At 58.4% G+C, this 26,279-nt stretch overlaps 1 protein-coding gene across 1 annotated transcript; it reads right to left on the reverse strand.

The window, feature by feature from the left end:
* Positions 1-3,298: 3,298 nt before the first annotated feature.
* On the reverse strand, positions 3,299-8,027 carry LOC125321131 (serine/threonine-protein kinase pim-1-like). Its single transcript, XM_048293528.1, has 9 exons — positions 7,950-8,027; positions 7,128-7,277; positions 6,338-6,441; positions 5,471-5,879; positions 5,303-5,353; positions 4,731-5,097; positions 3,918-4,094; positions 3,520-3,669; positions 3,299-3,336 (listed from the first exon to the last, which is right to left on the reverse strand). The coding sequence occupies exons 1-8, from the start codon at positions 8,025-8,027 to the stop codon at positions 3,563-3,565; spliced, it is 1,443 nt and encodes a 480-aa protein (XP_048149485.1). The 3' UTR covers positions 3,299-3,336; positions 3,520-3,562.
* Positions 8,028-26,279: the final 18,252 nt, after the last annotated feature.

The following is a 26,279-nucleotide window of genomic DNA, read 5'->3' on the forward strand; positions in this document are numbered from 1 at the left end:
GCGGGGCTGCACAGAACCCACGCTGCTTTGTGACCCGTGGCTCCCAGGAGAGCCTTTGTGATGCTGGGGACCTACACGGAACCCTGGCTCCACTGTGACACCAGCACAGAAGCTCGGGGAGCCCTGCAGACCGTGGGGATGCTAGGGAAGCTGACGGAAGCCTGGGCACCACAGTGACGCTATGGAACCTGGTGGAACCGAGGGGCCACGGTGACACTCTGGGGCCTTTTGGAAGCAATGAGACCCTGGTGGGAAGCCACGGGATGATTAATCCTGGCAGGAAACTGCTCCAGGTGGGCTCCTCTCTCCCAGCTTCCACAAGCGCTGCTAGGATCCCACTGCGGCACTGGCTTGTCCCGGGCTCACGGCTTCCTTTGGGAATGGCTCTGCTCCAGGATGGCACGCTGCAGAGAATGCAGGTAGATTTTGTGCTCCCTCCTGGCATGCAGGTGGACAAGAAAGCCTGATCCAGCCCCCCCTCAGCCCATGTCCGGCTGTGTCACTGGGGCGGGGGAACTTTGGGAGCAGCCCCAGCCCTGCTGCACAAATCCACAGGGAGCTGGGATTTTTCCAAGTCTCGTGTCTCCGTTGTGCCGTACTCCCAAAGAAGCAGCACCCCCTCCCGATGAACACGGCGAGTTACGCGGATGCTTGTCAGCTCCACTGCCTGCCTAGAAATCTGGGAACTGCTTCTACATGCTGCTCCCTTCAGCTCTTGGGCACCGACTGACACAGAGCTGGGAAACAAATCCCCTGGCTGCTGGCTGACAAGGTGACTTCCGCCAGAGTCAGAGCTCCGTGGGAAATCTCTATCCACGCCTGTCCTTTGAATAGATCCGCACACGGGGTGCGCAGGGACGTGTCCTGTATGGAAAGGAAGGAGTGTGCCAGCACCGTGACTTGACACTTTCCCTCTCCGTGTGCGTTGCAGAGCCACGGGTACACAGACGTGATGGAAACCCTCGCACAGCCAGAGCCTTCTGTCCCTGCAGAACGGAGCGCGGTGGGTGGGGGCGGTTGGTGGGCAGCGAGTCCCGGACAGCGGGCGAGATCCGGCTCCACAGCTGCCAGGCCCCGCTAAGGCTTAATGCCGCCTCCTCGGCAACAGGAAAGGCCTTCAGCCTCGTCCCTGCCCAGAGGAGCAGCGCTGGCCTGGCTGCACAGCTCCTTTTCCCCACAGGTCACAGGAGATGAGATCACAATGCTTGCAAACACCGACTGCGAGCCACAGCTCTGGGTGCTCACCATGAACCTCAGCTCTGCGAGCGCTGTCTGCCCCAGGCTCCAGGGGATGCAGTGGGAGCCCGGCTGGGCTCTGCCCTGGGACCATCCTCCAGGGACAGCTGCACACAGGGAGCATTTGGTTGCCACAAAGAGCCAGGCCACGGCTGCAGGGAGCTGCTCCAGGTGCGGCCTGCACTGCTGTGTGCTGCGCTCTGGGGCTGCTGCTCCCCGCAGAGGGGACTGCCCTGGGGTGCCAGAGGAGACAAAGAAGCTCCATCTTAAGCCTAGCTGGGCTGGGTGGCTGGGCTGGGAAGAGTGGCGAGAGTCAAGGGCATTCACAGAGCTCATCCTGCTCTGTGAAGAACGAGGAAAAGGGAGTGGGAAGCCAGCAGTGAGCAGAGCTGAGGCCTGGAGAGCAGCTCTGAATGACACCCAAATCTCACCAGACCTCTGAGACATTGCTGTTCTTCAGGCAGTGACTACACGAGTCCCTAAACCTGGGGCTCGCTCTTCCTCGTGGCCAGGGGCATCAAGGAAGGCTACAGTGCAATGGGGACTGCAGTGAGCTGGGAACTCACTGGGGGAAAGAGGGAGCACTTGTGGAGCAAAAGGCAGGTGGGGGAGAGAACTGTTCAGAGAAGGGCTGAGCTTCAGCTTGAGCAAGCTGAAAAACGTCATTGGGGGTCATCCCAGACTGATTTCATTTCAGAAGTTACTGAACAAGTTTGTTATTGGGGGGTGTCATATTTTCCCCTGGAGGTGCACGCTCTGCAAACGTGAGCTGCACTGCCGAGCTGCTCGGGCACGTCTCTGCTGCAGGTCACGGCGTTTCTTCTTTGGCTTCTCGTGGCCCCGGGGCTGAGCCGCAGCAGAGCCCTGGCGGAGCCCAGAGCAGCCTCAGCATCCGCAGAGCCCGGCTGCAAGGAGACAAAGCAGAAAGCGCCCGTCGGCTGAAGGCTCCCATTCCCCTTGTCCCAGCCGCCCGCGGTGCCCAGGCCGTGCTGGCCGTGCTCAGAGCGCTGCCCAAAGCTGCCCAGCATTGCTGCCTCTGGCAGGAGAGCAGGAGTGCAGGACACGTGCCCAGCCTGCAGCCGGCCGTGGCACAGCCACCTCCTCAGCAGCTGCCCAGAGCGGGATGCTGCTGCGCTCGCTGCCGTCTCCCAAAAGCCCTTATCCCAGCCGTGCCAAGAGGACGGGCACCCACCTCACGCCTCCCGCCGCCAGAAGAAAAGCTGCTCCCAAACGCTGTCCTCAGCCTTCTCCAAGGGCACGTCCCACCCACGCCGCAGCTGCTCCCAAGCACTTCGCCATCCGGACCCGACAGCACCTAGAACGCTTCCTTTGGAAAAACAAACCATAAATCAATGAAAAGAGATTACAGACAAAAAGGGGAAACAAGGAAAAAGGTAAAAAATCTTCTCTCTGCTGGGGCCTTGAGGAAGGCCCAAGCCCGCCATGCGAGGGAAAAACCCACCCACGGGCCAGGGCAGCCCACGCTTTCTCCCTTCCCCCTGCACTGCCCCCAAAAGTCATGCTGAGCCCAAAGCCAACAAGGGCAGTGGAGTAGCCCAAGCCCTTCCTTGCCTGCAGAGCAAAGCAGCCCATGCACAGCTTCTGCTGTCCAACCTCTGCTCCCACCATGGGGCTTGCTTTGTGTCGGGCCAGCTGCCCCAGCCCCAACGTGGGGCACGGTGGGTGCTGGGGGCTGTTGGCAGGGCCAGGAGCAGACTCCCAGTTCAAAACCAGCCCAGCCTATCCCCCCAGCCCTGCCAAAAAGCAGCTTGGCAGCCGACTGAAGAATTGGTTGCATCCGCCCCAGCAAAGGGGGGAACCTTTGCTTCCCGGCCAGGCTGTGCAATGCATAAATCTGGGAGCGGCCCCCTGCGTGTGGACTCATCTGCAAATTCGCCGTGGAGCCTGGCTTTGGAGAAGGTGCCACAATTGAAGTCCATCATCTTCAGCTTGCCAGGTGGAGGAAGAGCTTGTCATCCTTGATGTCACCCTCCATGTCTCCAGCAGCAGCAGCCGCACCTGGCACAGCTTCTCCAGGGGCTTCTTCTTCCCTGGGGCTGGAGCAGGCTGTCAGTGCTCTGCCCAGGGCCCCGGCTGTTGCTGAAGCAGGACAAGCAAAAGCAGCTGGCATGGGGGCCACCAGTGCTGGGAAGAGCAGCTCAGCTCCAGCAGCAGGGCTGCGCCGTGCCCAGCTGAGGAGCCCTGCGCAGCGATTCAGGCAGGACAAAAACTCTGCCTTTCTTTGCTGCCTCTTGCCAAGGCACGTGTGCAGCTGGAACTTACCGGCTCCCTGGCTCAAAGCGTGCGTGTGGCTCTCTCCATTCTCCTACGGCTCGCGAATATCCTGCATCCAAGGATCACAGGACAGGTCTTCTAATGAGGGCCTTTCCGAGGAGAGCACGGATAAACACCGTCGGATGAGATCCTGGCACTCTGCGCAGAGAAAGCAGAAAGCACCAGTCAGTTGCAGAAGGCTCCTGTCCGCTTTGCCCCACTCTTGCCATGGCCAGGCCGTGCTGCGTGTGCTCAGGGCTGTGCCTAAACTTTGCCATCAATTCTTTCTTTTGGAGGGGAGCAGGACATTGCCACCTCCTCAGCAGCTGCCAGTGTGGCATGCTCCTGAGCCCGCTGCTGTCTCCCAGCACTGCTCTTCCCCCCGTGCTGCAGAGACGAGGATCCACCTGGAGAGAGCCGTCGTGGGAGCGAGAGCCGGCCCCAGGTGCTGTTCCAGCCCCTCCTGAAAGGGTGCTCCCCGCAGACCATCTGGTGCAGCACGATGCCCAGGGACCAGACGGTCGCTGCCTCGCCGTGGTACCAGCCGAGGTGCGTCCATTCCGGGGGGCTGTAGGACGGTGTTCCTATGGAATAGAGATGGAGTTCTTCAGGGGGACGCTGCCTGCTCCCAGAGCCTCACCCCAGCATCCCTGGGCCTGCGGGGGCCGCACCCGCTGCCCTCTCGCCAGCACCGGGGACTTGTGTACAAACTGGGGGTTGGAAAAGAAGCCGCTGGTGTCGCAAGAGGGCAGCAGAAGCCCTGGCAAGGCCCGAGCATTCCATGCAAAGGAAAAACGCACTTGGTGCTGGGGAAAAACCACGCTTTCATCCTCCCTGCCTGCACTGCCCCAGAAACCATTCTTAAGCCAAGGCAAGCGCGGGCAGCAGAGCGGTCCGAGCCCTGTCTCGCCTGCACACCAAACGGGCTGGAGCACAGGTTCTGGCCCCCCCCCTCTCTGCTACCCCCACCCACGGGTGTTTCTGTGGCGCTGGCTGCCCCAGCCCCAGCGCCAGTCCTGGGCAGAGTGGCTGGCAAAGGCGGCCAGCAGGGCTGGAAGATGGGCCCTCAGCCAGCGCCGCTCAAAAGCAGCTCAGCTGAAGACTCCGGCTGCCATGACTGGCAGCAAAAGGGACAATCCCCCGGGCCACAGCCGGCTTGGGCTGTGAGCTGTTGGGCTCTGAGATGCCGCTACCAGGAGCCTCCCCCTGCGTGGGCTCACCTGCAAAGCTGGTGTAGGCTGCGGCTTGCAGGTAGGTGCCACAGCCAAAGTCGATGAGTTTGGCCTGCCCGGTGGCCAGGTCAACCAGGATGTTCTCTGGTTTGATGTCCCGGTGCAGGACCCCGCAGCTGGTGCAGTGCCGCACGGCCTCCAGCACCTGGCGGAACAGGTGCCGCGCCACCTCCTCGCACAGGAAGCCCCGTGCCCAAATGAAGTGCAGGAGGTCCTGAGACCGCTCCGGGCGCTCCAGCACCATCACCACGTTGCTGGGGAGCTCCAGCCACTCGTGGAGCTGGACGATGCCGGGGAAGCCAGCGGACACCTTGTCCAGCAGCACGATCTCCAGTGGTGCTCGGGTGCCGTCGGGCTGTGGGAGGAGCACGATGCCGTCAGCGGGGCCGATGCCGTGCCGGGGCTCGGCAAGCCCTCAGCCAGCCGGGGACGCTCTGCGCGCTCCGCTGGTCCCACGGCCGCTCTCCCTCGAGGCGTTCTGGCGGCTTCCACCCTGCCGGGCCTCGGCTCATCCCCGCCCGTCGCGCCCCGGCTTCTCCCGCTGCCCCTCGCTCACTCACCAGCTGGCCCCAATGGTGGATGCGGTTCCGTGGCACCCGTTTGATGGCCACCTGCAAGGCAAGGGGAGCAGCGGGCTGAGCTCGCCGCCCGCCGTGCCGAGCCCCATGCTCCTTCTCCTCCTCCTTTGCCCCCCGCCTCCTGCGCCCGCCGCCGGCCCCGCCACTCACCGGGGCGCCGTCCGAGAGCCGCGTCGCCGCGAAGACGCTGCCGAAGCCGCCGCGCCCCAGCAGCGAACCCAGCCGGTACCGCTCCTTCAGGCCCTGCTGCGCCTTCCCTGCCGGCGAGACGCGGCCGTCAGCGCTCGGCCCGGGGCCAGGAACGGCCCCCGAGCGCCGCTCAACCGCCCCGGGCCGGCCATGTCCACATGTTGGCTCTTTTGAAGCGGACACCGGCGGCTCGGGGCCGGCGGCCGCGCTCAAGAGCGGCGGACTTCGGAGCGGGGAAGACGCTGCGGAGGCGGCGGGAGCGGCCGCGCCGCCTGTGTCCCCGGCGGGCCCCGGCAGGAGCCGAGGCCGCGGTCGGGGTGGGGGTAGGGGTCGGGGTCGGGGTCGGGGTCGGGCCAGCCGCAGCCAGGGGCTGGCGATGGTGCCCAGGAGCCAGGCACTGACGCCCGCCCAGCAGCGCCGCAGCCAGGACGGCGAGAGCCGGGCGGACGCGGGACCGCGGCGGGACGCCCGGGGGCGGGGAGGGGGCAGCCCCGCCCGGGGCCGGGGGCGGGCCGGGGGCATGGCCCGGCCGGGCGTGGGGAGAGGGAGGCCGCGGGACGGGGGGTTGGGGAACGAAAGGGAGAGCGGGAGAGGGTGCGAGACACTGGGAGAGGGAGAGGAGGAGCAGGAGAAGGGACGCAGAGGGTTCGTGGACTCGCTGCTCTTGTGCTGCTCTTGTGCTGCTGCCGCTGCTGCCGCTGCTGCCGCTGCTGCCGCTGCCGCTGAAGCGCTGGGAGCGTTTGTCCGCGTGTCCGTGTGTCCGGTGCCCGTTTGTCCGTTCCCCCCCGCGCGCCCCACGGCCGAGCCCCGCGCGCCCCGGGGCAGCACGGGCCGCTCCGCTCCGGGGCCGAGGCGGAGTCCCGGAGCATCTCTTCCTCCCGCAGCCACAGCAAACCCGCTCGGCCATTGGGAGCATTTTTGCACACGTTTCCCTTTGAAGGAAAGGGAAATGGGCCTCTCTACCCCCATTTCCAAGGAGTCTCCCTGGGGTTTTGGCACCTGCAGCGACAGGGCAGCGATTGGGCTTCAAACTTCAAGAAACACATGGAGGGGCTGGAGCATGTCCAGAGATGGGAACGGAGCTGGGGAAGGGTCTGGAGGACTTCTGAGGGGCAGCTGAGGGATCTGAGGGGGCTGAGCCTGGAGGAAAGGAGGCTCAGGGGGGACCTGGCTCTCTCCAAGTCCCTTACAGGAGAGGGCAGCCAGGAGGGCTGGGGCTCTGCTCCCAAGGGAAAGGACGAGAGGAAATGGCCTCGGGGGAACCTTTGGGGTGGATGGTGGGGAAATTCTCATCCTCCATGTCTCGACAGAGGGGGAGGGGGGGAGGGGTGGGGCACGACCTGGGGACACGGGGGTGGTGACGGTGGGCTGGGGACACGGGAAAGGGCACGGGAAAGGGCACGGGAAGCCAAAGCCCCGCTGAGCGCTGGCGCTGGGCTGGCACGGGGTGAGCCGGCAGCAGGGCCCCACAGCCCTGAGGGACTCGCCCTGACGCCCGGGGAGTATTGATCCCGGTCTCTAAAAAGTGACACTCAATAAAATACCATTAGAAGATGCCTCCTTCTCCTTCTCCTCCTCCCCCATCCCTTCTCCTGCTCCCCCCGGGCCCAGTGCCCACCCTTGGCCCCCCGTTTTCCCAGCGCGGTCGCATCCGGCGGGAGGAGCCGGGATGGAGTCGGGGCAGGTCGGGCTGGGGCAGGGCTGGGCTGTGGGCCCGGCCTGGGAGCCCCCCACGCGCCCCCTCCGCAAATTCCCCTGGCGGGGGGCGCTGGGGGCGAGGGGGGGCGCAGGTGGGGTCCGGGTGGGGAGCGCTGGGCGCTGCGGGTCTGCCTGGCAACTGGTGAGTCACCAGCGCCGCGCGCTCTGATTGCCTGAAGGTTGTTCAGCGCCTTCTCTGATTATCTGATACTCGCGGGGAATTTTGGTTGGTCGGTGGGGGCTGTGGGGCGGCTTAGGGGGCGGGGCCTCTGCGCCTTTGGGGTTCGCTGGGTGCCGATTTGGGGTTGAGGTGCCTCCCAAGGACCCCCCCGGGGGGGCGACACAAGGGTGACACACGGGGGTCCCCATTCCCGATCCATCCTGGGGCCGGTTCCGCCCCCTCCACTCTCGGTCCCCGCGCGGGATCCCCCAAAGTCCCTTCCCACTGTTCCCCAATCAACGGGACCGGGGCGAACTGAGAAGCCTTCCTGGGAACACTGGGAGCAGCCGGGCAGGGGCAGAGTGACCGCGGGGCTGGGGGGGACACACGAACCCCCAAAATTAGCACGGGGACGGAGCGAGGGGTCCCGGCCGAGCCTGAGGCCACGGGGAGGGGCTGCGGCCGCCGGCGGCTCAGGAGCTCTGTGGGCAGAGCAGAGGGGGTGACACCGGGCTGGGGGGCCCTGGGGGAGCACAGAGCTCGGGGGGAGGGGGGACACGACCCCCGGGCCCCTCCCGTCACCTGCTTGCGCCGGTAGAAGCCGAGCCCCAGCGCCAGGAAGATGAAGCCCAGCACGAAGCCCCCGATCCCCGTCAGCATCTTGGGGGGCGGGGGGGCAGCTTCGGGGGGTGGGGGGCAGAATGATGTGGGAAACGGCGGTGGCTGCCGGGAAGGGATCGGAATGGACTGGGACAGAATGGGACAGCAGGATACACTGGGACCACAACCGGGACTGGGCAGGACCAGATTTGGAGCACCAGGGATTATACTGAGATATATTGGGACCACACTGAGAGCTACTGGGAACATGCTGAGGGCCAATGGGTGCTGCTAGGTTATACTGGGAGTGATTTGCATCATACTGGGAATGACTGGGATTGTACTGGGAGTGACTGGAACCACAGTGGTGGTGAAAGGGTTCAATTGGAAAAATGCAGGGAGCAACTGGGATCATCCTGGGAGCAGCTGGCCCATACTGGGGTCATACTGGGATCATACTTGGAGTGACAGGATCATGTTGGAGTGACTGGCATAGTTCTGGGAGTATCTGGGAGTGACTGGGATCATACTGGGGCTGACAGGAATCAAACCAGACTCCTACTGGGAAGTTACCTGGAATCATACTGGGGGTGACTGGACTCATACTGGGATCATGCTTAGAGCAACTGGGACCATGATGGGACAAAAGGCATCATAGAGGGACTGACTGGGAGTGGCTGGGTTCATAGTGGAAGTGATTGGGGCCCTACCTTACTCTACTGGGAGGGACTGAGAGTGAAAGGAACCATACAGGGCATGACTGGGAACAACTGGGACCATGTTGGGGGCAAGTGGGATCTTATTGGGAATGACTGGGAACATAAAAGCTTGAGTGGAGTTTTTATCCCGTGGCATTCCCAGGGAGCAGCGGCAGCTCCGCGCCCCCAGCCTGGGGGGTGGGAGCAGGGGAAGCGCTGGCAGCACCTTCGGGGCACAGCCGAGGGCTGGGGGGCTCCTCCCCCACTTCATTTTCTCTGCCCAATTCAAATCATCCCCTCCCATTCAAATCCCCTCCGTTCACATTTTCTCCTCACCATTAAAGTTTCCTTGCCCCAACTCAACTTTTCTCCCCAATTAAGCCCTGAGGCCCCTCCCCGCCCCCGGCTCCTCCCGGCAGGACCCGGCCGGGACCTTCTGGAAACAGCAGCAGAAGGAGTTCCAAAATTCCTCATTACTTCCATCCATTTCCTTGGTTTCCGGGGCATTTTCCTGCGGCTGCTCCGGGCCATGGCTGAGGGGTCCCCTCGGGCTCCAGTCCCCTTTCCAGCCCCTTTTTCCACCTCTTTTCCTCAGCTGACCCGAAGCTGCGGATTTTGGGGGGTGGGAAGAGTCGCTCTGCTCTGGGGGGGGGCGTCCCCGCGGTGCCCCAGGGAGGCCCCGAGGCCGCAGCGCGGTTCTCTCCGGCCCCTTGGAGCGTTTGGAATCTCCAACTCAGCAATCGCTGTCCGTGGGGTTCAATCCCCCCTGCAAGGTTTTCCCCCAGACCGGCTTTCTTTCCAGAGGGTTTTGTGGTTTCGCTTCGAGCCGGGGCCTGAGGGCACCGGAGCGGCCGCGGGTGCCGGGGCAGGAAGGGCTGAGGGACAGCACCGCCCCAGAAACCTCCGGGAGGGGGACAAACGCTGGAGGGGGCAAAGAGAGAATAAACACGAGATTTTAGAAAAAGAAAAAAATATATAGATGATATGTAAAATATAATAAAAAAGAACTCTGAAAAAAGAAAGTAACAGCAGAGCTTCTTCTCCTGGGACTTTGGGTTTCTTGTCCAAGCTCCGAGCTGGGTGTGAGCCAGAAACCAGTGGCTGGGAGAGACATTGCTGCTGAAGGGCTTCCTATGGCCAGAACTAAAGTGTCGAGTATCATGGAACAGCTTGAGGTTACAGAAGCGCCAGCGCTCCCGTTGGATTCCCTCGTTTGAAGCTGAAAGGGGAGCTCCGTCTGTGACTCTGCTTTGTAAGGATTGAATGTAAAACTCCAGAGCAATCCCCGTTTCCCTCCCTTCTGTGCCCAGCAGCGCACGGAGAAGGGATGGGAGTTTCGGCGAGTTCGTGCTTCCCCCTGAGGGACAGGAATCCTTGCCGTGTCCAGCGGGGGTCCCTCCCCAGCCGTGCGGTCACTCCCCGGCCCGGCCCTGAGGCGCGGGGCAGTCGCGGGGCAGCCGCGCTCCGGCCCCGTCAGCGGCACCGCCGCTTCGTGCCGGGCAGGAGCGGCAGAAGGAGCCGGGCGGCGGCGGGGGCTGAATCCCGGCAGGAGGAGGAGGAAGAAGGAGAAGAGGAAGAAGGGGCCGGGGCCGCCTGCGGTGTCCGATGGCCGGGGAGCAGCGGAGAGGCCTCGGGGAGCGGCGGCGGGCGGGGCTCTGCTGGAGCCGCCCCGAGGGGTTTGTGCCGCCCCGGGTCCCTGAAGGAGCCGCTCCGCGGGACGGGCGAGCTGGGAACGAAAGGAAATACAGAGAAGAGAATAAAATACAATCAAAGAGCCGCACCGAGAGGCGTCTCCCCCGCCCGCGTCTGAAGGAGCTGCACCGAGGGACAAGCGGGGGGTGAGTAGAATAAAATCCAGAGAATGGAGTAAAATAGAAGAAAAAACTGCACCGGGATGTCCGCGGCGCCCGGTGTCACTGAAGAGCCGCACGGCGGAACGGGAGCTGTCGGGTGTGGCCAGAAGGGCCGCGCCGAGGAGGGAGAGAGATGCGAATAGAAAAACAAAAAAAATAGAGAGAATAGAATAAAATACAAGAAAAGAGCCTCACCCGGGGATCTCCGCAGCTCCGAGTCACTGAAGAGCTGCACCGAGAGAGCGGCGAGAGGTGACGGTGGTGAAAAAGCCGCACTGGAGGGGCTTGGGATGGGAGGTGGGAATGGACTAAACTCTAGAGAATAGAATAAAAAAATAACAAAAACTCCGCACCGGGTGTGGCTGCTGCCCGTGACTGAAAGAGCCGCACCGAGGGACCGTCGGGGCAACACCGGGGGCTCTCGGCCGCCCCGCGTCACCGAAAGAGCCGCAGCCGGGGTCAGTTCTGGGGTCTTCTGGAGCCGCCCCGAGGGCTCTCGGCCGCCAAGCGTCACTGGAGGAGCCGCAGCGAGGGACGGGCGGGGCGCGGCCCGGATCGAGCCCCTCCAGCTGCGCCTCGAGCGGCGACCCCGCGGGACCGCGCCGGGGCCGGGCGGCGGCGGCAGCCGGAGCCGGGAAAGCGGCTTGGAGCGGCGGAGACGAGCGGGGTGTTGCCGTCAGCTCCGCTCAGCCCTCGGGCACCGGGGGGTTCCGGGGCTTGTTCCCGTCAGCTCCGCTCAGCCCCCGGGCACCGCGCTGGGGTCGCCGCGCACTTTTCACCCCCGGCCGCCCCCACGGGCCGGGCCCCGCGGCTCCCACTGCCGCCGCCTCGGTCCCGCCGAGCCCAGAAACCACGAAAAATCGCTGGCATGCACTAAAAAAGCTTTTCGTGCGCAGAGATGGGTGCGCGGTGAGTCCTTATGAACTCCCCTCCCCTCAGACCCTCCCAGGCACCACCGGGCATTAGCGCAGCTCCCGGGGCTGTGTCCTGGCCACACTTGGGTATTAAATCCGACAGATTTGAGGAGCTGGCACAGCACTAGAAACCAGGGCTCTGCCCTCGGCAGCTTGGAGCGGCACGAGGGGGATAAAGGATCCCCTGCACTCACCGATGCCTCCTGAAGCAGCTCTGCCCCCCTAAGAACGAGGCTGTATTTGGGAGAGGGAGGATGGCTGGGATGGGGTCTGGAATGAGACAGACACATGTTGGGATGAAGAGGTTTGAAGGGGTCCCGTCACTGAGCAGGTTTTTGGGCACCCTCCTGCAGCAGCTCAAGATTTTCAATCACGGCACCATCTATATGCCTTTCCCAACCCGCTTGCCATAGCAGTCTCTGTGTGGGTTTCAAAAAGATTTCTGCCAGCTTTCTACAGTCAAACGGAGTCATTAAACCACTAGTAAAAATATGGTGCAACAAAGTTTGCACGTACGGGTTGGTTAATCCATACTGCGTCCCAGCTTTTCCTCCTTCTCGGACGAGCTTCCAATTGAGCCCCGCCCACTGGCGTTGGTTCGGATTACCGGGGGCAGCAATTCCCAGGAACGCTTGTGCAATAAATTCACCCTCAATCAAAGCCTCCCGTATGATTCCCTGCCACCGCCGAGCAGGATTGTCGGAAGCAGGGCGGCTTGGGGAGCCGCGGGCAGGACTTTCTTTTTTCCGCTCCGGCCTTTGAGCCGGGGGATCAGTCGTTCTTCGCATTCCCCGGCTCCGCTCCAGCTTTTGCCCCAGTTGGAATTTCCCTGCATCCCCTTCTCGCTCCCGCGGTTTTCCCCGTTCTCTGTTCGCCAAACTGTTTCCTCGGCAGGAGTCACAGGGCGGACGGACCCCCACCGGGGCCACCCCCCCGGGGAGCCGGGCCCGCGATCCCCGCGGCCAACGCCGTCCGAAAACTCGGCACCGCGACACACATTCAGCAGCTGATTCAGGATTCTTTCTCCCCTCCGCCACCAGTGGCGGTTTCTGGTTTTCTCTTTCTTTCTCCTGCCGCTTGTGTTCTCAAAGCGGCTCAATCACTCTGCCTTTGAATACCCGCCGTTCGCATTGGAATCCCCGCTCTGGCTAAGCCGCGGTGAGGCAGACGGCGATGGGGGTAGCGGGGGACACACACGCCCCCCTAGTGCTAAAGTTAACTCTTCGGGGGACACCACGGGACACCTCCTAGGCAGTTCTGGTGCTTGAGGAGAGGGGAGCTCATCCACTTCCATTTTCTCTGGTTCCAGTGCGGGCTGCGGAGCCTGTAACTCCGTCTCCGCGGGTGCAGAAGGCAGGGACGGTATAACTGCGTCTACTCCCCCAAAGAATTCTCGTGCTTACGTCAGAAAGGCAGCAGCGGGACTGCCTGGCTCTAGACAGGCTGCTGCCTCTACCGCAGCTGTTTTTTCTAACTCTATTTGCCTCAGCGCCTTTATTATTAACTTCCATAACGTACTAAGCCCCTTAGTCTCTTTTAATCCATCGCTTATGGCGTCCCAAAAAGTGATTCCCAGCCTTTCCCACTCAAGAAGTGCTGAGAACACTCCCATGGGTGGCAAAAAATCCTCTCTCCCGACCCCATCTTAACAGTCTTTTCAAGACCTCCGGATCATGCTTCTCTCAAAGAGAATATGCTGGAGGACCCTGAACGTGGCCCGCTCCTCTTTCGACAGACCCTTCCCCATCCTCCAGCCCCCGGCCTCTCACCTCTTTGGGTGCACCTGCTGCAGCGTACGTTTTCCAGAGTTCTTTCCCCAGGAGCTTTCTTCGGCTCCCCCAACTCCAATGGAGCCGTCCTCCGACTCTCCCCTCCACGGTCCAGCCGCGGCAGGCTCCGACCAGGGCCTTTTCACTCCACAGACCCCCTTCAGAATCCAAAGGGTCCTGTCTGCTTCATTATCGCAGCGTTTATCACATCACGAGGTCACCAGCATGCGTGAGCTCAGGATTTCTGAACAACGAACCAATATGATTCCACAGAAGACATTTTATTGTTCACATTTATTGTTCACATTGCACTCTACTTATGCATTTTGCAACTGCTGTGCACACGATCACACACTTCTTGATTGGTCCCTCGATTTTGTGCACGCACTTTTCAGAAAACAGGATTGGTTCTAGTCCAGTGCGGCACAGTCCTTCTTTATCTATTTCTCACTGCCTTGGTATTCTGCTTCTCAGCTTCTTCTTTCCCAGTTGAGCGCTGCTTACATTTCGGTAACCTTGATGCATTCCTGGTGGCTCTGATAAGAATCACTAAGGATGGTTTGGCTGGGGCACACTAACAGGGTTCACACACATTACAACACCCTCCAGTCCTGAGGGATGTGTTACTGGGAGGGGGGACACACCTGGCTCTTGCACTTGGCCCCACGGGGAAGGACATGGGGAGCCCATTTTAGGGTAGATCCTGCTGCTTTCCACCAATTTTGGCGAGGGATATAAACGGCTCTGGGAGATTTCCCAGTCATTTTAGGAGGCGGAGGTGATCCCTTTTTTGGGAGGATCCTGATGCTTTCCACCACTTTTGGGGGGTTCTAAATGGCTTGTGGTGTGTCATAGGTTAGCAAGCATAGTCCCAGAAGGGATGTCCTTGCTAAGGGATGCTGACAGCTTCCTCTGGGACTTGATAGAACCTATCAGCTGGCCAGTTTGAATATGGACAAATCTTTAAGCCACTTAAATTTGTGACCGCCTCTGTGATCCACACTTAAGAATAGACAAACTCCCCCCCAAGCTCTCGCTCATTTCGGTGCTGGGACAGGTGGCTGCGGGCCCTGTGTGGGGGCCAGCGGGCCCGGGCCAGGCCCTGCTTGGGCCAGGCTGGGCCGGGCCACGGCCATCCTGGAGTCGATGGGCCTGTTCCAGCCGTGGAACACCCCCACCCCCCCCCCCCACTGCCTTTCGGTGGACAGCCTGAGCAGCTTGGCTCTCCCCCCTCTCCACTTCGATGAGAAGCATTCAACATTCCAGCTGCAAAGCTGCAAGGCCGAGGTGAGATTAACCCTTTTATTGCTGTGAAGAGCTGAAAACCTGAGGGAAGAGAGAGAGGAAATGCTTAAAGCTGAAATTCTGTTGTGAAGCTATGATATATCAGAGTATCCCGTTGTAATTTCATGAAGATCTGGGGGGTGGAGTGTTCAACTCGTGAGCAAAAGCACCTGCGCTGAGATAGGCAGATGCTGACGCAGCTGTAATTTCATGAGAAGTTTGGACAGGGAGAGATGAACCAGATGAGGACTTTTGCTCCAAATGGGAAAGGAGAAACCTCAGTTCCTAGAGATGCTCCCAGAGATAGTCCTAGAGATCAAGATGAGGAAGACCCTTTGCTCCCAGGGAAGGAGAAGGGCCTCTGTTTTTGTTTCTGAACGGCTCAACCTTAAAATTGTACCCCAAAAACCTTCAAGAGTGGACCCTCGAAACAGTTGTGGGAAAAGCTGCAAGTCGGGGGAAGGGACTCGCATGTGGGCAGAGAGACTCCTCTTCCTAAATGGACTGAACAATATTTGGAAGTGGGCGGCTGTCTCGTTGTGATAATGTTTTCATAGCACAAGCAAGAAGAGACTTCTCTTTCTAAATGGACTGAACAAGGTTATTATGGAAGTGGTGAACAGACTGAACATCTTAAGGGTTGTCTTTTTACATTGTCAGTGGGAGAAGGGAGGAAGGTGGGGGGAGGAGGAGAGTTCTGAAGGTGGTATAATTTTTTTTTCCTTCCTTTAGGTCTGTTAATAAACTTCTTTATATTCTTTCAAGTTTGGTGCCTGCTTTGCGTTTCTCCTAATTCTTATCTCACAGAAGATAAACAGTAATGAGTATTTTGGGCCAAACCACTACATGGTGGAACCACTTTCGTGGGTTCTGATGCTGCCCACCCGTGCTCTGCACTGGTCCGGACTGGTGCTCCCAGTGCCACATGGGGCAGGGCCATGGGGACCCCTCTACAGCACAGCGCGGCTGCTTTGGGGCTGGCGGCACTTGCCCGGCACTGGCCATGGGGCGTGTGCTGGCAGCTGGGGCCGTACTGGTGGTACTGGTGGTGCTGGGAGCTCACGTGTCTGGGGGCAGTGGGACTCAGGTGAATGTGGGTGTCTCAGGGGTGTGGTGGGGACAACGGAAAAATATTGAGAGAGGTTGGAAAAAGGGAGGAAGAGAGCAGAAAATCAGAGCTGGAATGCCCAGACCAGGAGTCCAGCCCAGAAGACGCTGGCCTGACTCCCCCCAGCAAGTGGCTCCCACAACCCCTCACCCTGTCCCCAAAATCCCTTGGCATCCCCCACCCATCTCTGTATTCCCCCTCCAAAATCTCCAGGCTACTGCAGGGAGACCAAAGGGGTCCAAATCCCCATCTAGTGTGACCACACAACACACTCCACACACACCACACACACACTCCACACAACAATCTTCCCTCTTTTCCCCTTCCTGGCTTCCCCCCCAGCGGCTGGGAGCAACCAAGAGCCCAGCGCTGCCCCAGCCCGACCGGCCCCAGCTCCATCCCTGCTCCTCCCGTGGGATGCGATGGGTTTGGGGGGAGGGAGCCAAGGGTGGGCGCTGGGCCTGGTGGGAGGAGGAGCAGGGGTGGAGGAGGAGGGATGAAGGAGAAGAGGGAGAAGGGATGGAAGGAGGAGAAGTGGAGGAGGAGCGGGAGGAAGAGGAGGGATAGAGGAGGAGAGGGAGCAGGAACAGGAGGAAGAGGAAGAGGAGGCAGCACGTGCGTCCATCACTCCCCGTATCTGCAGCCCCCCTGCCCCGGGAGCATCGCTCCCCTCGCATTCCGCAGGGGACCGGGGAGGGGAAGCTTGCCCCAAGTATCTTGGGTGGTCCCTGGGAGGGATTTTTGGGGGGGTTCCCACTGGTAGCTCACAGCAGAGCCCCGGCTGTGGGTGGGGGATGCGGGGTCTCCCCCCACGTGTGGGTTGGTCTCCCTGGGTCAGGCTCTGGTACCACGTGGTGATCGCCCGGTGCCGGTGCAGCGTGAGCGGGACACCGGTTTCAGGGACACCGGTTTTGGGGACTGCCTGGGAAATCCAGGTTTGGGGGAAGCCCGAGAGCCACGGAGTGGGAAGAGTGGAGAGGGGCGATCCTGGAGCTGGGGGACTCCCGGCAGCCTGAAGGGAGGCGGAAGATGGAGAGCGGGGGAACCAGGGACCCCCTGGACACTGAAGTGGGAAGCCTGGAAAGGGGGGACCCCTGGGATTCCCTGGACCCCTGATAGCCCAAAGAAGGTGGGAACCCCAGATATGGGGGAACCTCAAAATACACAGGACCCCCAGAAACCCAGAGAGAGAGAACTCCTGAGAGGTTATTTTTTGCTGAATCTTGGAGTTTTCTGTTTGAATTTGGATCTCTTGGGCTGAATCTTGATATTTTCTAAATTTTTGGGGTGAGGGAGGGAATTCTGTTGTTTCTGAGCTTTATTGGTCTAAATGTTGGTGGTTTGGTTTCTTGAAGGGCAGAATTTTCCTATTGTGGAGGAGTTTTTCCTTTATATCAAGATTTTGGGAGTTTTGGGGCTGTGTCTCTGTGTTTAGGGCTTTTGTGGCTGGATCTTAATATTTTGAAGGGTTTTATGAACACAAATGCTTGGTGACTTCTAGAGATGGACTTGGGTTGGAGGAACCCCCAACCTAACACACTCACCCCTTGTTTTTGCCCTGAAAACAGGATTTGTCATTCCAAAGCTATGGCCAGATGGAGAAGGAGGCTGCAAGAAAGAGGAAGATGTCCCGGGACCACCAGGCAGGTGGGGAGGAAGTCAGTGCCCCTTTCCCCCTCTCTCCTGCTCCATCTCCCAGCCCAGCATCGCCCCCGGCTGCAGGACAACCCCGCTGCCGACGCCGTCCTGCCGGGGATGGACTGGGGGGATCTCCTTCCCCTTCCCTGTGGCATGGAGGCAAATCCCACCCTCTCTTTCTCCACTCTCCTTCCTCTCCTCGTTCTGTCCTTCTTCCTTCCACTTTCCTTCCTCCTCTCCTTCCTCCCTGGTTTCTTCTTCTTGTTCCTTCCTCTCCTTCTACCTTTTCCTCTTCCCTTCTCCCTGTCCCTTCCTCTCCTTCTCCTTCCTGCCCCAGGCACTGAGCTGCAGATGGAGACCAGGGGGAACAAATCCCTGCGGCAGAACCTCGTGGAAGAGGCCGCTTTGAGCAGCTCCTCAGTGCAGGAATCCAGCGGGGAGGAAAAACTGAAGAGATCCACGAGGAGTGGCTGCAAACCCAGCCCAGGGAGCTGCGAGGAGAAAAGACCCCCCATGAGACAGCCGGAGATCCAGCCACAGCTCAGAGCTGATGGAGAAGCCTCAGGGTGGAGAGAAGCCCCACAAGTGCTTGGAATGTGGAAGAGATTTGGAAATCCATGGGGATGCAGAGATACCCCGCAGCCCCTGGAGGAGCCGCCACCGGAGCAGGGGGATGCCTGAGGAGAGGCTGTGACCCCGTGGGAGACCCGTGGACAGAGGGGCCCTGCTGGAGCAGCCTGTCCGTGCCGGACTGACCCCGGGACAGAGTGACCCCCGGGGCTGCAGCAGTGTGAGGGGACTGCTGCCCGTGGGACGGACTCAGGCTGGAGAAGTTCCTGGAGAGCTGTCTGGTGGGAGGGAGCCCAGAGTGCAGCAGGGGAACGACTCCTGTCCCTGAGCAGCGGGAGGAGGCACCGGGGATGAACTGAGCACGGCCCCCATTCCCTGTGTCCTGCACTGCCGGGGTGGGAGGTAGAGCTGGAAGGAGGGAGGGGTGGGAGGAAGAAGTTTGGAAGGGTCTTCTTTTACTTCGCATTACCCTGCTCTGAGTTTCTGGAGTTTTCTGCCACAAATCTCTCCCCTCGTGCACTCAGCCAAAGGGGTTTGGGGCGGTTTTCCCTTTTTCGGGGAAATCAACGCCATGCACTGATGCTCCGAATTAGGGACGGGAGTAGTGAGGCTGCAGGGCTTCCCAAGGAGCCGGAGGCACCCCACACGCAGGGCTGGGCAGGTCGGGCCGGGAGCAGCGGAGAGCTTTGTTTCTCTTCCCAGCTGAACGGCGGCTCGGGCCGGGCCCGCTCCAGGGCTGTTCCTCAGCTGCGGCTTTCCCCTCACGCAGCCCGGGGGGCGCTGAGAGCGCGGGGCGGGGCTGGGCCGTGTGCAGAGCCCGCCCCTCGCTCCGATTGGGCGGTGCTGCCGTCAGTCGTGGTTCTGGCGCGCTGATTGGTCGGAGCGGGGAGCAGCCCGGGCCCGGAGCCGCCGGCAGGGCGGCCGTGGCGCAGCAGAGGCGCCATTGGCGGAGCCTCTGTGCGGGCCCGGGAGCGGCGGCGGCGGCCGGAGCCCGGTGAGGCGGCGGCGGAGCTCGGAGGCGGCCTCAGCGCAGGTGGGAGCCGCGCTCGGTTCTGGCTGCGGGCGGAGGGGGCGGCAGGGGGCTGTGGCGGGTTCATTGTGCCGTGTGGGCGCCGTGTTCGCCCTGGCGTGAGGGCGCTGCGGGAGCGGCTGCCCGCGGTCTCCTTTCCGCTGCTGCCTCGGCAGGAGCCGGTGCCGGAGCAGCGCTGGCTCGTCCCGGGTGCTGTGGGTAGGACAGAGGTGGCTGCCCCGTGGCCGGGAGTGTGCGGGAAAGTTCCCGTGGCCAGAGGTTTGTGTCCCCAGAGGAGCCGGAGGAGTCCTGTAAAAGTAACTTTATTCGTGGACAAAGAGAGAGGCCACGGGGCATTTCCCGTGGGGTCTGTCCAAGTGTTGGAGGACGCAGCCTCCTTTTTATGCCGATTTTCCCGGCCGCATCTCCGTGTCCCTTTCCCCAGTGGCCGAGGTCCTTGGAAGGTACAGACTTCCCGATCTGCCTTCTGCATGTGCCCCTTAATGTGCCCCCCCACTTTGTATAACATCCGATATTCATGGCTCTGTGAAGTCTTTGTTCTTCTTCGGGAAGTTCAGGAATTTCGCTGGACCTTGGCTGAGCCGCAGTTCGTGTCAGTTAGTAACATTTTCTGAAATGTATGGTTTCTCTCGTTACTTCCTTATCTCCCAAGTCCCTGGCCCTATCTCCAATGGGATTCACACCATCTGTTTGTAAAGACGCGTTCATTTTTTTCCTTTTAATCCCCCCCTCTTCTTATTTTTTCAGTACTTTTCTTTACAAACTCTAGAAATGCCTTAATCTGTTCTTCCTGGGCCTTCTTTGGTTTTGGGGTTATTCTCAGTGACCTCATTCTGTGTCCTTTTGTAGCCGTTTCTGGGTCAGGAGGCCTGGCTGCCACCTGCATGCCCTTGATCCCCTGCTGAATGAGCTGCACTGAGCAAGGTGTGGTGCATGGTAAAAAGATGAGAGTTGCTGTAGCACCTGAGGGGAGAAACAGCATTGGTTTAACCCATGGTCTGCCAGGGAACCACGAAAACGTGTCCCATTCCCATCCTTTCCACATTTGGAGTGGTACATGAGCTGCTTTCTTATTTCCTTTGTTCTCTGTTTCACCACTTTTCCTTTGCCATCTCTTTGCCAAGAGCAGTTTGAGTCATTTAATTTTCCACAGCCTCCTGGTCCTTCTGCTGAAAGAGAATCTGATGCCATCCCAGGGTGAAATGTGGCGTTGCTCATGGGAGTGGATTGGTGGGTGAGAAGGTCAGGAGCTGGAGCTGTGTGCTTGGTTATGATTTGGAGGACAGCTTGTAATCTAGTGATGCATTGAAATGATCAGTGGGTTCTCTGGCACCTGGTATGAATTTGTTTGGGTTCCCAGGGGCTGCTCCATGGTGTTGTAGGATTTGTTCTGGTGGCCGTTGATCTTTTCCCCATTTTTGGGCGCTCCCTCCAGCCAGGGATGCATCAATTGGCCGCTTTTCTCTGATTAAATCATCACATCCTTGCATTCCCAAGTGATTTCGCTGAACTTGTGGCAGCAAAAGCAGCCCAGTGGTCAAACCCACCCTGTATAACACAGACAGTGCCAGCAGATGTTGGAGTGGGGAGAGGGATGATTCCCCCCCGCTTTTGTGAGTGAAGTTCTCCCAACATTCTCCGTTTGCTGTTTTCCTTTGCAGCTTCAAGGATTTCTGTTGCAGAGTCAGAGATGCTCAGTGTGGGCTCTGCCTTTAGCGATGCAAATTCCGTCTGTGCAGGGAGGCAGAGCTTGGGGTGAGGGGCAGAGGGAATCAGCCCAATTCCTGTGGCAGGCAAGGAGAGCCTGGGACATTGTGCACACGTCCCCCAGCAGAGTTAATTTGCATTTCCAAAGCTCCTCTGCTGGCTGCCTGAAAGGAAGCTTCTCCTCCAGGGCAGCCATCAGGTGACTCACAAGTGCCCCCCCCCAAAAGCGGCTTTTTTTTCCCCCTTTTTTTTTTTTCATATTTTTTAACTGTTTATGAGGAAAAGGGTTGGTTTTAAAGCTCTTCCAGTTTTGCAAAATGCAACCTACAGGTGAATATCGAAAAACCCATTCCAAAATTCTGCCATCACTAACAGCCACGCACACACATACACAAAAAAGCCCCAAAGCAATAAAGATTTTTGCTACTTCTTCCCCTAAGACTAAAAATTGATTCTCACACCACTGGCCCAAACCCAGCTGACAATATCAAAGTAGGATTATTAAGAAAAAGCCTTCTAATGATGTAATCTTGTTACCAAAACTGTGGGAAGAACAAAAACTCTCCAACAACCTTTTTAGTGTTAGAGGATTAAGGCTGAAGAAAATGAATACAGAAGCTAAATTTTTAGCAATGTAATATTGAACATTTATTAGTAGAACAAAGGCAAATCACAGCTCTGGGGCGCTTGGCAATATTGCCAGAGGCGCCCTCCATTCATTTTACTGTGGACTTAAGTACTCTCCTGAACTGTTACATATTCATTAACCCAGGAAGGAATTTACACTTCACTCACCTTTCCCCGCACAGGTTTCTGCCCCTTCCCCCAGCAGGACACCGCCTCAGTCCTCTGGATCGCTTCAGAACTGCAGACAGGCCCCCTCTCCCCGGTGCCTCTGCAGTCTCCAGCCTCATTGGCAGCTGCCAGTTCCCTTGGGCGGTGTGAGTTCTGATGAGGTAACAATCTTCCTGGGATGCTTGCGGTTTATCTTCTTTGTTTCTCAAAGATGTCTTGGTTCCTGGCTCTGTAGTTTCTCAGCTCAAAAGACATTTATTACCATGTGTTTATTAATACATTTCTTAGCGTATTACAACTATTTCGAAATTACAGTTTACCTTAATCTCGTTTCTACTTAACTACATTTTACCTTAACGCTATTTCTACACAATCCATCATCACTTCTAAATGTTTGAATCATATATGTGAAAGACAACATTTAACATTCACTCATTTATCACACCAGGGTACGGAATTGCAGACATGGATTCCAGGGGAGATAATTGAATATCTGCCCTGGGTCTGGCTCTTCTTCGTGCCAAAGCCAATGGCAGCAGCCGTACCCGTGGCATCTTGGTTTCTCTCAGCAGCTTCAGAAGGTGTTTCCTTATTTCCCCATTCATTCTTTCCACCCGACCTGAGCTCTGGGGTTGCCAGGGCGTTTGGAGGTGCCACTGTGTTCCTAAAGCAGCCAGAACGGCCTGAAGGATCTTTCCTGTAAAATGAGTTCCCCTGAGTCCATTGCTTCCATAATCCCATATCTTGGAATTGTTTGTTCCAAACATGCCTTAAGAACTGATGCAGGGATTGCTGAAGCAGTCGGAAATGCTTCTGCCCCGCTGTGAGCTGCCATGTTGCAGTGGGGATCCTGCAACACGCATATATCAAACCAGGAGTCCCGTGGAAAGGAAATATATACGGACAGACAGATTCTTGCTAGCTGTTTCAGAGAGATGTTTATTTCTCCAGCCGCATGGCCGGGGCTCTGCTGAGGAACTGTTCCAGTCACGGGACCAAGGGTCCTTCTGCCCGCGCAGGGAACACAAACCAACCAATGGGAACGAGGCTGAGCAGGGACAGGGAAGCCCCGTGTCTGTGCCCTCAGGGCCCCTCTCCCAGGGCTACACGGCGGGGGAGGGACCCCAACACCTCACCCGTTTTATTTTAATAAAAGGAGAATGAAAACAACTGGATAAACATAACAAGAACAGTTTCAAAACAAAACAAGCCACCCTCCTGAGTCTTTAAATGTCCAAACAGATTCTCTGGAACATCTTAGGGCTGACAGAAGGGAGACAGAATTCTCTGAGCATGCTTTGTGGGGAAACTGAGGCAGGAGAGGGTTTAACTTCTTCCCTCCCCCTTTTCATCCCCCACTCGGCATTGGAAAGGGATTTTTGGGGAAACAATTGGCAAAAGCATGGTTTTGTGAGGGAAACCATGGGTGAAAAAACGGATTGGGAATACACTGGGGGTAATAGGACATAGGGTAAAAGGGAAAGGTGGGATTAGGAAAGGGAAACTGTAGGGGGGGCTTACAATGGAGATACTGTCTAACATGACTACGATTTTTTGCATATATACTGCCTTTTACAGAAACACCATCAGGCCCAGTGACCTGCGATGCTTGTAACCCTTTTCTCCCTAGTACAATATTAAATTCCACCACCTCTCCATCGCCCAAGCTTGGGATGCATTTTTCAGGGTTATTCTTTTTAATAGCAGTTCTATGCACGAATATGTCTTGCTGGTTGTCACACCTTGTTATAAAACCATAATTTTGCTTAACATTATACCATTTTACTATCCCTAAGGTCTTAGTTGCTATGATCTTTTCCTTTTTCCGAGTGGCTGCTGTTTTCTGTCTCGCTGCGTCTTTGCTCTCTCCTTCGGTCGCTCCCGTGTTGGAATTGTCGGGGCTGCTGGTGCCTGCGCGCTCTTCCCGGGGTCGCGTTCGGGGCTGTGCGGGCCGGGCCGGGCCGTGCCGCTCAGTTCTCCGTGCGTCGCCTCCTCTGGTCGCAGCTTCGCTGCCGCTGCCGGGCGCTGCACCCACGTCTCGGCCGGGCCCCCGAGCGACGACTCCCCCGCGCCCTGCTCCAGCGCGTGTCTCGGCTGGGCGCGGCTCCGCTCCACCGCCATCGCCGCCCGCCGCCGCCCGCGCGCCGCCCCTCTCGGTCGGGCGTTCCCGGGGCTCGCTCCACCACGCGCTGCACGGGGCCATTCGGGCACCGCCGGGTCCCGCCGCTCCCCGCTCCGCCACCGACACTGCGGCTCGCGTGGCTCCGCCCGCGCGCGGGAACTGCCTCGCTGCTGCTCGCAGAGCGCTCGGTGCACGTGGCCTGGGCCGCACGGTCCCTGCGCCACGCTTCCCTTCGCCAGGACACAGCTGACATTGCTCAACAGTCTCAGTAACTAAATAATATTCACGAAAATATTCTTCCATCGGCATATATTTTGACTCCAATATTAACTGTGTCCAAACGGTTTTCCAAAAGCCCTTGGTAAGAATTAAATCCCAAGAAACATAGAAAAAGTTCTTAAACAACCATGCCAGGAAGTGTTTCAGTTCTTTTTGAGCTTGAATCAAGCTAAAATTTACAAATCGTTGTTCAAGAATCATTTTAAGTTTAAGATAAATGTCCATATGCGGCTCTGAGAGCCAAGAGTCTTCCCACGGTTCCTCCATAGTTTAGATATGGAATAGCAAAGCAAAACCAAGAAGAGGAATCCAAAGTTTCCAGGGTTTACTCACACAAATCAGTCGCTTAGGGATCGGGGATCGTTCTGCTCACAAATCTCCACCATTTGTTGCAGTGGGGATACTGCAACACGCATATATCAAACCAGGAGTCCCGTGGAAAGGAAATATATACGGACAGACAGATTCTTGCTAGCTGTTTCAGAGAGATGTTTATTTCTCCAGCCGCATGGCCGGGGCTCTGCTGAGGAACTGTTCCAGTCACGGGACCAAGGGTCCTTCTGCCCGCGCAGGGAACACAAACCAACCAATGGGAACGAGGCTGAGCAGGGACAGGGAAGCCCCGTGTCTGTGCCCTCAGGGCCCCTCTCCCAGGGCTACACGGCGGGGGAGGGACCCCAACACTGCCATGCTGTTAGCAGAAGATATTGAAGCCTTCCTGCTCAGGGCATTTCAGTGCCAGGCTCTTCCAAGCACCCCCAGCTCGGCCCTTTGAGCTGAGCATGCGGGCGCTGAGCTGCGCTTTGTCTCATTCCCTTTCCTTAAGAGCAGCGTGTCTTGTCACTCTTTTCCCTTCTGCTGCCCTTGCAGACCCATCCCTAAACACATTTTCTCCCTCAGGCCAGGGAATGTCTGGTAAATCTCTCCTAGCCCGGGTCTGGAGCTCTATCACTTGGCTGCAGCCATGGGTTTCTTGCCAGCCCCATGTCCAGGGCCGTTCAAACAGGAGGCTGGGTTCAACCCTTCCCCTGTCCTCAACTCTGAATCCTCCTGTTCCATCCAACGAGTTTCATTCTGTAAGAACCTAGCGCTGCTCATCCATTTAGAGGCTCCTTTGGTTAACAAAGCTTTAACTTGATGCCAGGCTTGAACAATCAGATTCTGCTGCTGTCAGTTTTCAGGCCTCAGTTCCCATTAACGCCGAGGCTGCACAATTCTGCAGACAATGAGGCCACTCTCTGGCCACTGGCTTAAACATTTGAGCCCAAGAATTCCTTTGGCATGGCCCTGATTAACATCCCCATGCAATTCAAATGGTTTTTCCCTGTCTGGGAGGGCCAGGGCAGGAGGCTCAGTTAATCTGCTTTTGAAGCCTTGAAAATTGTGCTTTCCTTCTGGTGTCCATGATCGGGTTTCTTGCCTGGCAGGAGAGGAGAGTTGTAGGGAGAGATGCCTGGCTCCAGAAGCGCTGCCTTTAGCAGGGACTCAGTAAGAGGCTGTAACCCCTTCCTTGCCTCCCTTGGAACAGGGTAGTGCTTTTAGACACCACTTGTCCTGGATGCTTCAAAGGAATTTGGAGAAGCTCCATATCTAATTTTCCCTATTTCCCTGGGGCTGCCCACACTTCTGGGTTCCCTTCAGCAGAGGCCTTCGCAGACATTTGACACCAAGGTACAGCAGCATTAGCCTCTGTATCTCATTTACAATATGAATTTGTATTCCCACTTCAGCTCCCAAATCCCTTCCCAGTAAATTACAATCACAATTAGGAACAAACAGAAATTGATGCGTTTCAAACCCATCCCCCACATCTACTGATAGTGGTTGAATAAAACACACCTGCTCATGTTTCCCACTTATTGCCTGAATAATGAAAGAACTTCTTGACAATTTCCCCCCTTAGGTCTCAGATTCGGAGTGGATCGAGAGGCCCCTGTTTCCATCAGGAGCGGCCTCGTCTCGATCCAGACGTGCCCTGAATGTTCTCAAGGGCTCTGGTGCGGTGGGTCCCTGGTCTGCTGGGAGCTCTGAGAGCCCTGACAATCCATGTCCATCAGGGGTGGACTTGCTCGTGCTGAGGGTGCTGCTGTCTGTGCTTGCAGTGTCCTTGTGGCCTGCAGATGGACCCCTGATTCCTTGCCAGGGGCTGTTTGGGTCGGCTCTGCCGTGCCGAGGAGGGCAATGCCTGTGCCAGGTGCTTGTGGCCGCCGCCGTCCCCTGGGTGCTGGGGCCCCCTTGGGCCCTGCGGTTCATCCCTGGGGGGCTGTAGAAACTCTGCCATGGCCTTTGCCTTCACCTTGGCCTTTTGCTCATCCCTTCTTGCATTCCCCTGCTGAGCCTTTCTGGCCAAGTGCTGCAGGGGCTTCTTGTGCCTCTCCTGCAGCCCCCTCAGTGCCTGTGGGTGCTCATCCTCTGACAGCTGCTGAGCTTTCTGCAAAATCATTCATTTCTCCAATGACCCAAACAAGATCGAGAAAAGAAAATCCTGATCCTTCCACATCCCGCAGCCTTCTGGGGGCCGGGGGCCACTGCCGGCCCTGCCCGG

Source organism: Corvus hawaiiensis, unplaced genomic scaffold (genome assembly GCF_020740725.1).
Source record: "Corvus hawaiiensis isolate bCorHaw1 unplaced genomic scaffold, bCorHaw1.pri.cur scaffold_93_ctg1, whole genome shotgun sequence".
NCBI classification, from domain to species: Eukaryota; Metazoa; Chordata; class Aves; order Passeriformes; family Corvidae; genus Corvus; species Corvus hawaiiensis.

Excerpts from the sequence above, each read along its gene's own strand:
- LOC125321131 (XM_048293528.1), bottom strand. The coding sequence starts at position 8,027 with ATGCTGACGGGGATCGGGGGCTTCGTGCTGGGCTTCATCTTCCTGGCG. Across the intron at positions 6,442-7,127 it reads GGGAAAACGGGGGGCCAAGG|GGAAACGTGTGCAAAAATGC; the intron begins GTGGGCACTGGG and ends TTTCCTTCAAAG. Across the intron at positions 3,670-3,917 it reads CCCACGACGGCTCTCTCCAG|AGTGCCAGGATCTCATCCGA; the intron begins GTGGATCCTCGT and ends TTCTCTGCGCAG.